Source organism: Saccopteryx bilineata, chromosome 2, assembly GCF_036850765.1.
Source record: "Saccopteryx bilineata isolate mSacBil1 chromosome 2, mSacBil1_pri_phased_curated, whole genome shotgun sequence".
NCBI lineage: Eukaryota > Metazoa > Chordata > Mammalia > Chiroptera > Emballonuridae > Saccopteryx > Saccopteryx bilineata.
In genome coordinates this window covers 382,347,856-382,364,560 of record NC_089491.1, presented here as the reverse complement: position 1 = coordinate 382,364,560, position 16,705 = coordinate 382,347,856, and the positions used below count along the sequence as shown (strand labels likewise).

At 47.8% G+C, this 16,705-nt stretch overlaps 1 protein-coding gene and 1 non-coding gene across 5 annotated transcripts in view; both read right to left on the bottom strand.

The window, feature by feature from the left end:
• TOM1L1 (target of myb1 like 1 membrane trafficking protein) overlaps positions 1–16,705 on the bottom strand; it is a 56,527-nt gene that overhangs the window by 22,793 nt on the left and 17,029 nt on the right. For all 4 annotated transcript variants that reach the window (XM_066263999.1, XM_066263998.1, XM_066264000.1 and 1 more), the window contains 3 exons: positions 15,548–15,652; positions 13,743–13,859; positions 2,585–2,718 (listed from right to left, as the gene is read on the bottom strand). In XM_066263999.1, the coding sequence (XP_066120096.1) occupies positions 2,585–2,718; positions 13,743–13,859; positions 15,548–15,652 (356 nt within the window). The remainder of the gene's footprint in view (positions 1–2,584; positions 2,719–13,742; positions 13,860–15,547; positions 15,653–16,705) is intronic.
• Positions 10,134–10,209, bottom strand: TRNAT-AGU (transfer RNA threonine (anticodon AGU)). Its single transcript has one exon. It is a non-coding gene; the product is annotated as a tRNA-Thr (tRNA).

The window sequence follows — 16,705 nt, the reverse complement described above, 5'->3', positions numbered from 1 at the left end:
CTGCCGCAGAAAACAGAGGGCGAAGGGTCTTGAGTTTGTTCAGAGCTAAGAGAAGACCGATCGCGGGGTTCCCGGCCTCTGGGGGCGCCCCGTCCTCTCTTTGTATAAACAGCTGCTGTCTGACGGGCGGCAAGCACAAGAGAGTGAGGCCAAGGGCTGATGTCACAGCTATTGGTTTTAGTTCCCTGATTCTCTTGGTTCATTCACACTCAGCGGGGGAAAAAATCTAGTCAATAAAATTAAAAGGCTCAGTGGGATGTTAATGGGGACGAGGAAGACATTAATCTTGTAGGGGTGCCAGTGCTGTTATATACATCACCTCGTTTCATTTCCCAAACACAAAAAGAGAAAACCCTCCCCAGCAGTAGGACTATCCTCTTTCACAAACAGGAAAAAACCCCAAAACCCTAAGTCTTAGAAAAGTTAAGCAACTTGTTTGAAAGCACCAAGTTCTGACCCAGGGCGATTTTATCACTGGTCTCATTCTTCATCAGCTGGCTAGGAAGACAGCCGCTGCACCAGGACATAATCCCAATCATTCTCGTCGGAAACGGTGCCCCGAAGGGTGTCTCCAAAGGCCTCTTAGGAGGAACGCAATGGCATTTAGTGAGTAGGGGCAGAGACACTGTCCCCCTCAAAATGCCAACACCACTCGTACTCAGAAACACGGCTCTAGAAACGTGTGGGGATCTCAGAGGCTGCGGAGTTTCTGAGGCAGGAGAGCCCGGGGGCAGGTTTGGAAAGCAGTGGTCAGGAGACTGTCTGTAGCAATGTTTTCAGACTGAGGAACAGGCCGCCTGTCAATCAAAGCGCAGCACTGCAGCTCTCTGGGGCGGGGCTCTGGGTGCACGTTCTCTCCCCCGGTGTAGGTCTACGGCGGGGGTCCCCAAACTACGGCCCGCGGGCCACATGCGGCCCCCTGAGGCCATTTATCCAGCCCCCGCCGCCGCACTTCCGGAAGGGGCACCTCTTTCATTGGTGGTCAGTGAGAGGAGCATAGTTCCCATTGAAATACTGGTCAGTTTGTTGATTGAAATTTACTTGTTCTTTATTTTAAATATTGTATTTGTTCCCATTTTGTTTTTTTTTTACTTTAAAATAAGATATGTGCAGTGTGCGTAGGGATTTGTTCATAGGTTTTTTTTTATAGTCCGGCCCTCCAACAGTCTGAGGGACAGTGAACTGGCCCCCTGTGTAAAAAGTTTGGGGACCCCTGGTCTACGGTGCTTTCCCAGAGCTTCCCAGACGGCGCCTTCCTCCAGTCTGCCCCTTGTTCGGCCGACTCCCCCTTGTCCCGTAGCTCTCAGCTTACAGGGCAGTTCCTCAGGGAAGTTCCCTTCTCCCAACATGGACTGGGTCCCGATGTGATGCTCACCCCACAGACCTCCTATACTTTCATTCCACAGCACTTATTTCAACTGCCAATTGGGTAGAGATTTACAATGTAAGGTGTTTCCCTACAATACGATTAAAGAACTACTATTCTGATGAATGACTAAATGAGATAGGAACAACATACATGCCTAGTAAGTGAACTGGGAGAGAAATAGGGACCACAATGCAGCTATTAAAAATAATGGTTTCGGCCTTGGCTGGTTGGCACAGTGGGTAGAACATCAGTCCAGCATGCAGAAATCCTGGGTTCAATCCCCGGTCAAGACACACATGAGAAGCAATCATCCGCTTCTCTTCCCCTCCTTCTTTTCCTGTCACAGCCAGAGGCTCTATTGGTTTGAACGTCGGCCCCAGGTGCTGAGGAGAGCTTCGTTGATTCAAGCATCGGCCCCAAATAGGGGTTGCCGGGTGGATTCTGGTTGGGGCATATGCAGGAGTCTGTCTCTCTATCTCCCTTCCTCTCAAAATAACAATAACAATAACAATAATAATAATAATAATGGTTTCCCAAAAGCATTTAAAAACACAAGTCACACTAAGACATGTTATGCAGGGAATAAAACCAAGGAAGAAACAAAAGTATATATAGTCCCTTTATGAACATACCTATAAAAATTTTAGGACAAACTGAAATATTAGTGACAAAATTAGGAGTATTTCAAATTTTTCCCTTTGTACTTTTATTATGAACAAAAAATATTTTAAAAATCTATGTTCATATAAAAAATTTCCTCACTGACTGCCTGGCTTTTCATAGGATATTTTTTCCATATCCTCCCCCCTTCCCCCTTCTCTTTCCACATCCTCGTCCATTTCAAACCCAGGCTCAGCCTCACTTTGACAGAGAGGCTCTGTGTATAGTACTGAGGCGTCTGAGAGCCCACGGTGTGCTCGGTGCAGACATCAGGTGATGAATGCGGGTCCCGCTCACAGGCTAGGGGAGTGCGCAGCCTGAGTGAGTGTCCAGCAATGCTCCCGGCACTGCGCCTTCTGGCAAGCCACACAACAAGCTGCCCGAAGACCAGGACCATGATCCTCTATCTAGGGAGGAAGGTGACCTTGTTCTGAACTTGTTCTTGGTCTTCCTGAGCGTTCACCTTGTAGGCACTCTAACAAGAACGCTGAGTGACTGGCAGTGAAACTGGACTTGGTGGCGGGGCTGGAGGGGGTGTACCTCCCATCTGCTTACCTCTCACATCCAAGGATGGCGTAATTCAAATCCTCATTCACCTGGATGAGCTCCATGGTGACGTCTTCATTCTCCACCACCACGAGCAGGTCCATGATCCGCTCCTGCATCTCCCGACTCGTCTTATAAAGTTTCTGTCAGAGAAAGAAGACAGATTTCCTCTTCTATGTTTAGCAGTGTTCTACAAAGACATCGGACTCCCCAACCAACCGATATCCACCAGTGATCACCTCCCTCCACCGTGACCCACCTACGATACATTACCAAGTATTTAACTACGGACAGCGCATCCTTCCTCTCAGAAGGCCACGAATTATAAAGGATTATATTTTCCTCTCAAAATCAGAATGGGGGTCATAAGGACAAATCAGTGCACGCCATGGAACGCAGGACGAGAAACCGGAAGCAGAGGGTGGGGATTCTAGACAGACTGTTTCTTAGCTGTACTGTGAGGGGAAAAAAATCACTTGTTTCCTAAATCTCAATTTTCTCATTTGATAAATGAAAATTATACTACCTGCCACATCTGCCCCCAGGGTTGACATTAAAATCCAATGAGACGGGCATCATGAGGAACCGCAGAGCTACAAAGTATGGCCTATCCCATAAAATGCGAGTGTCACTGGAGGTTGTGCAAAAAAGAAGTAGTTCAAACACACTTACAGCAACACGATTTTCCTGTGATGGTTTACTCAAATAAACACCTGAGCTCTGCAGCCACAGTATTAGGGTCTAAGATAAATGGAGCCAGAATTAGAGAATGAGCCTAGGACACTATCTCTGTTTGGATGACCTAGAATCACGACAGTCAGCCACGGCTCCGGTCCCGAACCAGCCGTTGTCCGTAAGCACCAGAAACAGCAACAGCGGACTTACTGTGATTCTTGATCTCTGAGGCCGAGGGTCTGGGAACCTACATTTTTGGAAAACAAGCCTCCCAACTGTTTCTTATACACACTGACATTTGGAAACAGCTGCCTTCCAACTTGCTTCCTCCTAGCCGAGCCTCCAAATAAGCCCAAGGAGTATAAAACGAACCGTAATATTTCTCCAGACGCACCTTGGCTGGAACTTGCCCGTGTAATAGTAGACGAACAGCCGGTGAAAACACAGGGACGTTCCCCCTTCCCAAACGAAAGCAGCAGAACTTGCTAAGTCATTGCACGGTTACATTATCTGGGTGTTTTATTTCCCCCTTCAAGAAAGACCCGCTGCAAAACCCAAGCTGCACAAAACCATTTGGAATCTCAAACCATCTATTACAAGGCTCTGACAGGAAATCTCTAAATAAATAAATCAAACCATTACTAGCTGGCATTTAGACTCAGAGGTAAAAGCCAGGACTCTCCACAAAACCATAACAGAAATATTTACAAGACAAAAGGAACTGAAAAGTGGGGGAAAAGTGAGACCAACAGATCGATGACAGACTCTGGGTTTCGTACCTGGCAACGCGAGCGGCCAGAAAACGGTCCTGTTTGCTAAATAAATACTCGGCCCCTTTCGGCCATACCACTAACTTTTTTTCTTAAAGGTCCAGATATCAAACTGTTTCCCGCTTTGCGGCCCAGATATGTTCTCTGTCAAGCTGACCCAACTCGGCATTATCACATGAACGCAACCAGAGACTAAAGGTCAACAAATGGTTGTGGTCACATCCTAATAAAACAAAGACAGGTGGCAAGCGAGATCTGGCTCGCTTATGGCCCCCCAGGTATAGAGCAAAGAGAGGAGACTTTAGACTCAGTAAGACCAAAGAGCCTCTCACATATACATGCCTGACATGCGACTGAGTTACATTTTAGCTCTAGGGGCTTCCCCCCCATCTATAAAACAAAGATCACACCAACTATCTTGTAGGGTTGTTGTAAGAATAGGAAATGGTGTATTCAAGCCCCCCCCTCCATGTCTGGCATACAGTGGGTCATCAATAATTGTATTATGGCTGCGTAAAGAGGTTTTCCTAGAAGCTCAACTGGATAACTAATATCCTCCATGATATTCACACCACCACCCAGGTCCCAATATGATACAAAAGCAAGAACGCAGAGCAGCATTTAATACGACGCCCATGGTGAATGAGAACCCTTCCTCTGTCCTCACCTTCCTGAGTGCACAGAAATTATTCTTCTCGCTCACGGCAGCCTTGCTAGAGCAATGTCAAGATCAAGGAAATACAATGGCTGTTAGAGGCCTGTGACAAACATATATAGATACAGATAGATATAGGAATTAATTTGAAATGAATGTGCAAGCAACTTCAATAGCCCCTGGTCATGTGAAGCCGCTGGCCCCGTGCCCTCAGGGGAGGGGGATGGAATGGAAACAGGAAAGGAAGCCCACTGCTCTCAGCAGGTTTGCAAAGCGAAATCTAAACCACGTCTTCAAAAGCCAGCCCACTCTGATCTCGGCAATTGATGTCTGTCTCAGAGGAGGGCCCAGCCACAGGGAAACAGTGCAGATCAAGCACCGTGGACCAAAGGGACGGGTCAGACGTTCCCCACCGCAGGCACCTGCAGCGCCGGGGACGTGGGAAGCCGGGGGAAGTGAACAAAAAACCCCACACAGGAGCAGCTGCTGGGGCGTAAGTCCAGCACGGAGCCCCTGCGACAGCCTCCCTGCACACTGCATCAAAGCGGAGGCAGGCTTCGAAGTCACAGGGAATTGAACAATCGATTCAAAAGTCTTTGGAGCAAAACAAGGAGCTCATTAGCAGCCTCCTCTTCTGGCTTCCAGATGGCCCCTGCTCCTCCACCGAGCGCTCAGGAATTAAGGAATTAAAGAGGGAGATCCCTCCACACCCTCCACTCTGCCTCTGACTGTCCCACGCTCATCAGCACAAGGCAGCTCAATACACAGGGAAGGAGAGGTGGCTGGACTTCTCTTTTAAAAAAGTGAAAACAGGAAGAAATGTGTTTATTCGAAAGCCTTCTCTAGCAATACTATCTGAATGGCAAGGCCCCTATTATCAGCCCACAGCATATTTCCTCTCCCCCGGGGCACCGCACCCAGCCTGCCAGAGACCCAGAGAAGGTCTCTATCAGCTCTGGAGAAAAACTACCCCCACCCTAAAACCAAACACTTCTCAGCCGGCCTTGCTCACGCAGTGCCTCTTGACCTAGACAGGCCTCCAGCTGAATGCATGCAAATTCATCAAGACAATCCTCAGGGTCTTCCAATCATTAGCACCCTTTCGACCTTGCCCCAAGGATAAATACTGTTAACCGTTGGGCTTACCAAAAGCCTTTGTCTCCAGTAAATCCTTAGCCCTTTTTTTTTGTCCTAAATCATTAATTCTTCAACAGAGAGCACCAATCTATTCAAGAGACATTTCATGAACTCATTCAGCATACAAACAAAGCATAGACTGTACTCTAAACAGGCACTGTTGTATGGGTTTAGAAATTTAGGACTTGCTTACTGCCTTCAAGTTGCTTCCAACCTAGCTGGAGAGCTCACACATACCCGCACAAAAGACAACAGGTTAGCCGTCCATGCTAGCAAGTTAGTCCTGGGCTCAACACAAGAACCATGGCCGAATGGACAGAACACAGGCTCAGGAGAAGGAAGTTCTCACTCCGGCCCCCTCCCCTGCCACTGCACAAGCAAATCAACCCCTTTCTGAGCACACAGCCTTCTTTCTAAAAGAAGAGACAGTCCCAATGGCACCGACAGTCCGTTTCACTCCTATAAGCTTCTGAATAGCAAAGTCAGTAAGAGTGATCAGGAGACGATGACTTTTTATTTTCCTCTTGGTTTTTTCTTTTCCCCCTTAACAGCTTACAAATTACTCTCATAGAATCACTTTTGACATTCACAAGATTTTAAGCATCTCTAGGAAGTTAGAGTAAGGCTCTCCCTAGTCATCCCTTCAAAATCAGAGCTCACTTTGTTCCGCCCAAGATGAAAATGTCCTGTGTTGTCATTGTCCCACTGGGGCTGCACAAAAACACAGTAAGAAAGACCACAATGGGAGGCACCAGGAAGCCAGCTAGTCCGGGTCCGAGGAACGCCGGCCAAAGCCAAGTGCGGAAGGCCAAGCAAGCAAATCCAAGTACACGTGCGGCAACGTTTCATTCCTGTGCCTGGAGCGGATGCTCTGAACTGATCGTACAAACACTCACTAGATTGCATGCAGCCTCAGAATCCTTGTACTCCAGTCTGGCGAGCTAAAACCAACCCAGTCTTCCCCTAGTAACGAAGCTCTTAGTCCACAAGCAACACAGTAGCGAGGAAAGGTGTTTACTGTGGAAAATAAGTTTACTGACTAAGAGTCTAAGGAGGCGCAGGAGCCCCCCCCGTGAATTAACACAGCTTCAGGAGCTATTGTTCCGTGTGGACTGCAGACCAGATCCGCGGCTGCAGGTAAGTACACCGGGTCTCGGGAGGAAGGAGACAAGAGGGAACGGACTGCAAACGAACGGGACAGCTGCGAGAACGGAAGCACCAAGAGACAAAACAGGAAGCATTTCCAAGTATAGAGGTTGGCTGTAATGTTAAATTGCACGAAGACAATGACCACTGGTCAAATGTCTAAACAAAAAGGACCCAGGAATTTTTGAGTAGAGGTTTCTCTGATGTGTTGAATACCTCTCTTTTGTCCTCCGGGTGCATGGTCCACCCTCTCGGCCCTGCTCTGTGCCCTGGGGCCTGGCTTGCAGGGAACACATCACCAGGTCCCCTCCTCTTTCCCGTCTGACTGCGGTCAGCCAACAGGACCCACCGGCCGGAAACGGGAGAAATGAGGAGCAAAGAGGTCTGGATATTGATTCCTTTCGAGCCTTCCACCAAAGACACCGCTCCTCTCAAGGCCGGCTTCTCCACAATTCTTTCCTTCGGGTTCCAGCAGGAGTTCCCTCCTGCCTGTTTAGGGATACTACTGAACAGCCCAGGGCACTGAGCTAGCAACTGTGTTTTCTCGGAATCCTGCGTTCTCTCACTAAACAGTACTTGATCAGACTCTTCAAATTACCCAAACTGAGCACGCTATCTGTTGAACTGATAAACGCTATAAGACAGGAAAACACAAAGGTACGAATTCCCAGAAAATGTTATTCAGGCAGCCAGTCATCTAACTGAAGATAAATGAAGGTTAATACCCCTAACTCACGCCAACGATAAAGATTTTAATTTTAAACCACGTGAAATTGAGGTCTGTTCCATTTACCAATTAAAGAAATATTTATGGAGTCATCACCCCACGGCAGGCACTCTTCTGGGAGCCGGAACTGGAACACTGAAGACGACCAGCTTTGCGGGGCACCCCTCCTAGAAGGCAAAGACAGCTGCACAAAAATGCAAGCCACGTGATGGGGTGCCTGCTGGAGAATGAACAGGGGACATGACAGGAAAGGGGCTGACTTTAGCTTGGGGAGCCAAACAAAACATCTTGGAGGAGGTAACACACTCGGATGAGAATGACAAGACTAAGCCGGCCATTAGAAGATGGGGGGGGGGGGTCAAGGACGGAACAGCTGCCCAGCCAGAATGAACTCAGTGTGTCTGATAATAGGAAGGTGGCCCATACACCTAGACCGAGGAGAAGAGCATGTGTGATGGAAGGAGGTTGGCAGGATCAGATCAATGAGGGCTCTGTGGCCAGAGTAAGGAGGTTAGGTTTGATTCCAGACGTTCTGGGAAGCCACTGGAGAGTTTCAAGCAAGGACTTGGTGTACCGTTTAAAAAGCTACGCAGAGATGCTCAGCTTCCTTAGTCGTCAGGGAAATGCAAGTCAAAGCTAGAAGGCAGTATCCTCTCACACCTTCCTTAATTTTTAAAAAAGCTAAATCGCTTTTTTGGTTTCCAGCACAGCACTGTGCTAGATATTCTGCAAACCTTCCAGAAAACAAAATGCCTGAAAGTATTGGATATGATATAAAAATGTTTTAACATGCCTGCCCAAACTTTCAAGAAGTATGAGAAACCCTCAGTCTGAAAAACCAGTGAGATCCAAAGGTATGAGAGTCAATCAAGGTGTAAGGGCTCAAAAGGCTCCTATCTCTGATGACCAAGGACAATCTCCAATAACCTTGAAAACAGCTGACAAAGCCTGGCACCTGAACAAGAACGGGAGATCGATCAAAGACCCCCATATGCAGCTGGGACATTGAAATGGCTACTCCCTGTATGTGAAATAAGAAGTAGACACATGTTGATCTCTGCCCCAGTTCCTGACACAGCGTTCCTAAATCCCTGGGTGACAAGAACTTCTTCTGTTCTGATGAGGTGATTCTTGGTGGGTTCCCAGCTAGCTTCAGAGTGGGGGCCGGTCACCAGAGAGACCAAAACATGAATAGAAACACTGAGTCCCAGTGTTCGCTGTGGGGGCAGGAGAGAGAGGGTGGAGATGAGAGTTCATAATGGATCGTGCATCCATGTGACCCCTCTGTGGGGAAGACTCCCCTCTACCTCCCCAAGGCTCTTCCAGCTCCTCCAACAGCTCAACCTGCAGACCAGGAAATGTGAACAAGAGACAATAACCCAGTCTAGAGCCTTGTCCGTCACTCTTACTCATACATCTAGGCTAACAGACCTCTGCAATGTCAGACCCCTCAAAGGCGCAGGCCCCAGGCCACAGAACCCGTCACTGTTCTCTTGTTTCCTGAATACCGTCTCTATACGCTGTAAATGTTCATTATTAACTCCTCTGTACCCACCGATGTCAAAGAACTGTGTGAGCGAGCCCCAGAATGTACTAAAGCCATTCCTTTGTGTCTCCATAGTCTGTCGTTGCTGGTTTCATTTTTAAGATGCTCGTAGCAGACAGCCCCCTTGTTCCCTCAGCCCACAGACTGCACCAGTTCTTTTAGAGGACCGTAGTGAGCTAGGACATTTCTATATAAGAAATATCCATTCGGTCTGCACCCCCAGTTCCTACCCTAGAAATTCTGAAAGGCTTGGAATTTCCTTGGTCTGGGCAGGGAGCATCTTTTGTTATTCAGAATAAGCTTCTGGCCACCCAGCCAGAGTTTATGCTAATGAAGTGACTCTTGGAAGAGGGGGCCTGGCAGCCTGCCAGAAAGACCAACCTTGTGAAGAGTGGGTTGGAACTTGTACCCCATCCCTGACCTCCAAGGAGGGGGGAGGGAGCAGGGGAGGATTTCATCAGGGACAGCCAATGATGAAGTCAACCATGCCCTACAGAATGGAGTCTCCACAAGACCTCTCACTAGACAGGTTCTGAGGGTTCTGGGTCAGTGAACCCAGCCAGGTTCCGGGGGGGGGGGTAAACCCCAATTCCTTTTTTTTTTCCGAAGCTGGAAACAGGGAGAGACAGTCAGGCAGACTCCCGCATGCGCCCGACCGGGATCCACCCGGCCCGCCCACCAGGGGCGGTGCTCTGCCCCCCAGGGGGCGATGCTCTGCCCATCCTGGGCGTCGCCATATTGCGACCAGAGCCACTCTAGCGCCTGAGGCAGAGGCCACAGAGCCATCCCCAGCGCCCGGGCCATCTTTGCTCCAATGGAGCCTTGGCTGCGGGAGGGGAAGAGAGAGACAGAGAGGAAAGCGTGGCGGAGGGGTGGAGAAGCAAATGGGCGCTTCTCCTGTGTGCCCTGGCCGGGAATCGAACCCGGGTCCTCCGCACACTAGGCCGACGCTCTACCACTGAGCCAACCAGCCAGGGCGGTAAACCCCAATTCCACGGGGACAGCAGCTCCCGAGCCTTCCAGAACTAGCCCTCGGGACCGCTTTGTCTGGCTCTTCATTTGTATCATTCGTAATAAACTAATACAGGAAGTATGAAGTTTCTCTGGATACTGTGAGCCATTCTAGCACATTACTGAGCCAGAGGAGGGGGTTGTGGGAATCCCCTGAGTAGCCAAATCAGACAGAGGTGTGGGTAACCTCGGGGCCCACTACTTGTGACTGGTGTCTGGAGTGTGTGTGTGTGTGGGGGGGTAATCTTATGGGGCTGAGCCCTTAATCTGTGAGGTCTATGCTAACTCTGGGTCCTGGGAGGGTTATTTAACTGAGGGAACCACAGGGTAGCAGAAGTGTTGTGCATAGAGAAATAGTTTTCTTCACGAGGTTATTTAAATTACAAGAAGAAATATTCAAAAGAATATTCTATCTGTCAAAAGAATTTAAGAAGAGTCCCCACACTAGATTTCTATGTGTTTTTTAACAAAAGGCTTAGAAAGAAAAATAAAGTTACATATTCAGTAGGCTCTGTAAACAAGTAGATCTGATGCCAGCTACCATTCCACTTGAATCGGCCATGAGTAGTATTCTAATGTTGATTTACAACCAGGACTCTTGACTATTCAAGGAGACACACAGCCCTGAGTCCAGGCACCCACACCGCAACCGACAAATTAGCATATCCCTGCAAAACTCGATCAAACATCTGCACCCACAGACCTGACACAAAAAAGGCATTGCCGTGTCCACCGGTGGCAGAAAACTTAACCCTGGGTTCCCAGATTCAAAGGGAACGTGGCAGCTCTTTGAAGAGCATCTGCCACATACTTACCCTTTTACTGTGACACTTAATCTTAGATGTTAGTTTCACATGCTTGTGGAACAGCAGTATCTGTAAAAACCTTCAACTGTAGATTTTTTTTAACTCGAATGATTAATTTTAACCTCCTATCTAAACAGGCTATTATTTTTGTTTACTGAGTATCCTCTTAACTCTTCATTTTACACATACATAAACCAAGTCCAATGACAGTAAACGACTTGCCCCAAGGCCAAGAGCTCCAAGAATCCTTAGCAAAAAGATGAGCCTGTTCCCTAAGTAAAATATTCTAAAAATAACCTACTTACTGCCACTGATGTGAAATCCTGACTTGTTTCTCTCAGGGTGCCGGGCTCTGTCTGACGTTCTCTATGTTAACGGACACTCGGCAGATGGGGATTCTCTGGTCACATCTGTTTAAGTGAGTGTTGGGTGAAACCAAGACCCTGACAGCCTTTACCATACGAATGGGTTTTATGAGCCTCCAAGATGAGAAATACAGCAGGCACTTGGTTTTGTAAACATATCTGACCACAGACGTCATTTCCCCCATAGATTACAGAAGACGAATAGGAAATGCCGTCTTACACTGTTTCCGAGAGATTTGTCTTGCTTCCCCAGAATGTGGCATCTCAGTGTCACTTTGAGGAATCTTTCTATAACTTTATCTGGTTTCTAGGCCTTCGGCTTATATCCCTTTAATGACTTTCTTCTGCCATGTGGGTCAAGTCCACTCTGGCACGGAGCATAAGGTCCTCCACCACCTGTTCCGGCCCGATCTGAGCAGTCTTCACCTGGCACTTTAAGCTCCCGAGCTGTGCTTTTAAATCCTCTTCTCATCCCTATGTACCCGAGACAGATCACAACCTCAAACCCATCAACAACGGCAGCGGGTGGTGAGCAGTTCCTTAAGAGGTAGATCTTATTCCCAACTGGTCTCCCTAAGAAGGTTTGCAGAGATATAGTTGGAGAAATCACACCTCTTTCTCTCTCTCTCTCTTTCCTCTCTCTCTACCTCTCTTTAATAACCCTTTAAAAAATGTAAAAATAATTCTGAGTTCATAGACAACAAAACCAGATCCAGCCTGCATGTGAACCACTGGCCGGTTTGCCGATTCCTGGGTCAGAGGACATCCAAGACTGCCCACGATGTGCTCTGCAGCAGAGTGGGGAAGGGAAATGAGGGATGCTCTGTGCCCAGAGACGGTGGGGGTGGAGGGAGATGACCTGACGGGCAGCTGCCACACAGCTTGGTTGAGGTGCTGCAGTGACACAACCAGACAGGACAACGCCTGTTCACGCCTCTCGCCCCACCTGACACCAGATAGCTGAGACAGGCCATCCGTTTTAGTGGGAGCAATGCTCGGGATAGAAACATCGGCTACTATGTCCCGTGGCTGACAGCATCCAGGAAAAGCAGGACGCATGCAACTCCTACCCAGCATCACCCGGGCCAATCCCACATACTCCGCCCACGGTATCGCGCACAAGCGGCAGCAACGGTGCCTGCCCCTCGGCACGGGAGGGCTGAGTTCAGGGAGCGCTGAGTACAGGGAGCGCAGACCCGCTGCCAGGGTCTCTGCAGCGAAAATGAGCTCACAAGCGGCAATCCAGCCAACGGCTGAGGGAGGCACGGGAAAGAGGCGATGAGCAAAAGTCGCGCACCCAGAGGAGGAGACTCCACAGAGAAAAGGGAAGGGCGACTTGGGGAACCATTCCTCTGCTTGGAGAGATTCAAGGGGCAAGCATATCTGGGGGAAAACAGGAAGCAGTGCTGATGAAGGAAAGCCTTACAGTCTGTTTCCCACAGAAGCCACGATCAAGGAAAGTGTTATTTACTAACAATCTGAGAAATAGAAGGAAAGATAACAAAGAGAAATGGAATTGGCATCCAAGAAGAATACAACAGAACTACAGTAAGGTTCTTAACTTACTGGGGAAGAACGATTTAGAAACGGATTCCCCCCGCCCCAACTGCTTCTAAAATTAATATTGTTAAAATGTGTGTTAAAATTTAAAATGGGTCATTAGAAGAACGCAGTAGAGGGGAAGAGGCAGAGACAGATGTGCAGACACAGAGAGGGTCGGAGGGCCGTCGCTCCGGGACAAGGAGCTGCCCGTGGCTTTCTCCACCCGCTCATACACGTCCAAACGCACCATCCGCTTTTCCTCCCCCAAGTACCGACTCTGCCTAAACCTTCCCCCAAAGTTCACCTCTCTGCCCGCTCCCAACCCTCACCCCGCTGTACGCCACACAAATTTCTATCCTGGCATCTACAACCTGGTACTGCAAAACCATCATGATCACTAGACGTAAGTTCCCTGAGGACTAGGACAGCCTCCTCATTTGTTTCTGAGTCCCTTACCACATTGTAGGCACTCAATGTTTGCTGAACGGCTGAATGCAGAGGCAACTTTTACACACTGAAAACTATTAAGAAACGGTTTATGAGCACGGCGATTAATGATTAAATGATAGTGAGTTATTTGTGGCAAGAGGGCAAGGAGCGTGGCTAAGTGAGACTACTGCATTTCCGGAAAAGTCAACCTTGCGCCTTGTTTTTAAGTTTAGACATCAACGGACGAGGCAGAGGATGGACTACACAACGTGAAGGTGTCTTCCCTCTCCAAGGCTCTAAGTTTAGAGGATCCTTTTAAGAGACACTTGGGCCGAATGTCCCCGAAACGACACCCCACCTGCAGAAGCTCCATGTCTTCGCGGTTTTCAGACCCGGGAGCGTTCTCCATCAGTATGGCGGACATCACTTCCACATTCATCTTCACCATGTCCAGCTCACTGTGCAGCTTCCCAATCTGCAGAGAGCAACACGGCCACCAGTCAGTGCGTGCGACACACGAAGAACGGCCACCTCGTTTCCTGCTCTCGGGGGACACTTGCTGGAAGAAAAAATGCTTTTGCAAAACTTAATCGTTTCCAACTTACATTGCAATGAATACAAACATACATTTTACAGCTGCGTCATCAATTCCATCACCTAAAAGGGCTCAAAGAGCTCTTGTAATAAATCCAAAAAATAAGGTCTAGGAACACTAAAAATGAAGGGGGAAATCGGATTAGGAACAATATGGGGAAGGGGAAGGGTGACTGAACCAAGGGTCTGGACGAAATGGAGAATGTGATTCTAGGTTTCTTAGCAACCGACGGAAAATAAATAAATAAACAAATAGACAAAGGTGTTACAGTTTTTCCGGTAGTAGGCAAGGAAGACGCAAGAGGGAAACACTTTTTTTTTTTCTCTCTTCCTGGATTAAATTCTAAGAGAAATGAACTGCATGGGTTTTTATACAAAGCTGAATACTACGACCACCAAGTCTCCCATGATAGTTCCCTGGAAGCAGGACGGATAAGGGCTCCAGACAGGGTGGGCCAAGGGGAGGCTCACAGTCGTGAGTCCATGAAACAGCCTCGTGTATTATTATGTATTAATTACCAGCCTCGTGTATTTTTATGTATTAATTACCGTGCTGTTTTCCATACGCACAACTGTAAACCTGCGTTTGCCAAACCCTGTATGATACTTGCTCATCTGAACCTTTGATAAGTAGATAGAGGCAAACAAGTAAATGTAATTTGGTTAGTACAATGAATACCAGTCATCAGGCTACCACTTACTGAGGTTGCTGAAATGGTGCCTTGGGCAGTCCTATCAAAAACAGTAAAAATCAGCTGGCTGACACAAAATCCATTTCACAGCCCAACTCCCACACTCCTCCACAAAGACACAAAAGCCACCAGCCAAGCAGAACTGTTAAGAGATCAGGCTTTAGGGTCAGATAGAATCCATGGGATGAAGTCACTTAGAACTGAACCATGATAAGTCATATAGTATCACTAAGCTCCACTCCCCCCTCTGTGTAATCAATCTGTCAAATGAGGGGAATAATGTACCCCCACCTTATAACATTGTCAAAAAGAACAAATCCACTGTATACAAACTTAGAAAAAGGCATCAATAAATTTAGTTGTTGGCCCTGGCTGGTAGCTCACTGGATAGAACGTCAGCCTAGCACCCTGGTCAGCAAACAAAATACCATGTGCAGGCGCTACCTTGATAAGGAATCTACCTACCTATATAGTTTAAGTTTAAAAAATTTGGCTTTCAAAAGAAATTTCAATAGTTGTACTGTTGAAATTTGGCTCTGTTGACTAAAGAGTTTGCCAACCACTGGCCTAGCATATCAACATCCCAAGTTCGATTCCCAGTCAGGGCACACAGAAAAGAGACCATCTGTTTCTCTCCCCTTTCCCCTCCAGCAGCCAGTGGCTCCATTTGTTCCAGCATAGCCCTGGGCGCTGAGGATAGCTCCATTGAAGTGCATCAGCCTCAGGTGCTAATAAAAATAGCTTGCTATTCGAACATCAGCCCATGATGGGGAAGCTGGGTGGATCCCAGATGGGGTATATGTGGGAGTCTGCCTCACTATCTCTCCTCCTCGCATCTAAAAAAAAAAAAAAAAAAATCAGTCATTGCTATTGTTACCTGTTCTGGGACCAAAGTAATAGTCGCGTTCTTGGGAACAATCACAGAAGGAAGAGCCGGTGCAGTAGGAACAGAAGGTGGTGGACGTGATGAGATCTGAGCAGCCTGTTAATATGACATATGGAAATATTATTTCACATTTATTAACAGAAACACCCCACGCCCACTTTTTTTTCATTTGATTGACCCACTCGCTTTCTCACAACCAAAGTCCGGGTTAGAGGGTCTGAGCCCAGAGTAAATCATCAAGTGTCCACCCTGCTCAGCATTTTGAGGACAGTGCTAAGCAAATGGTGTGCCCACAGTAGAAGAAGTAGTCCAGAGCTGTTATGATTAGTCACTGAACTGGCTCTTAATAAAATGCTCTTAGTTTCTTTTGTTCTTGTTTTTGTTTGGTTTTTACCAAGGGTCTACAAGACAAACTGTCAGTGAAATCAATGCTGCCTTCTCCTGGGTTGTTAAAAACACAGGATGGTCCTGGACAGATGGCTCAGTTGGTGAGAGCATTGTCCCAGTGCACAGAGGTTGCTGGTTCAATCCCCAGTCAGGGCACCTAAAGGAACAGATCAATGTTTCTGTCTTTCTCTCTCTCCCCCTTCATCTCTCTCTAAAATCAATAAAGAAAAAAAAATTTTTAATGGTGAATCAATTCGTGTCAAGTCTTATTAAAGCCACAGTGGGCAAGGCATCTGCTTTCCCCAACAAAGCCTCCCTGACTCAGTGCACCATCTCCACCCTTGGGGAGACAGCCCCAGCACAGGGCTTCAGGCCAGTGCCTCTCAACATGGACGTGCAGAAAACCTGAAATCTCGCAAAAATGGCATTCTGAGTTAGTCTAGGATAGACTGAAGATTACGCCCAAAATCACACTTGGAGCAAGCAGCCAGGTTCTAGTCCATTTTTCCTCTGTGCATTGAAAGAAAGAACAAAAAGTACAGTGAGTAGGCTCACGGGAGACAGAAGAATGAGGCAGAAGGTTAATGGCCACAAAGCAGAAGAGCTGGTCGGCCCTCAGGACAGAGCCTCTATGGAGGCCAGACTCCTGGTATTACTTATTCCACCGACACAGGACTCACCAATCTACGAAAAGAAGAGCTACTGTTTTTGCCTTATATAAATTACAGCAAGTTAGGAGGTGAGTTATCATCAGCCACCCAA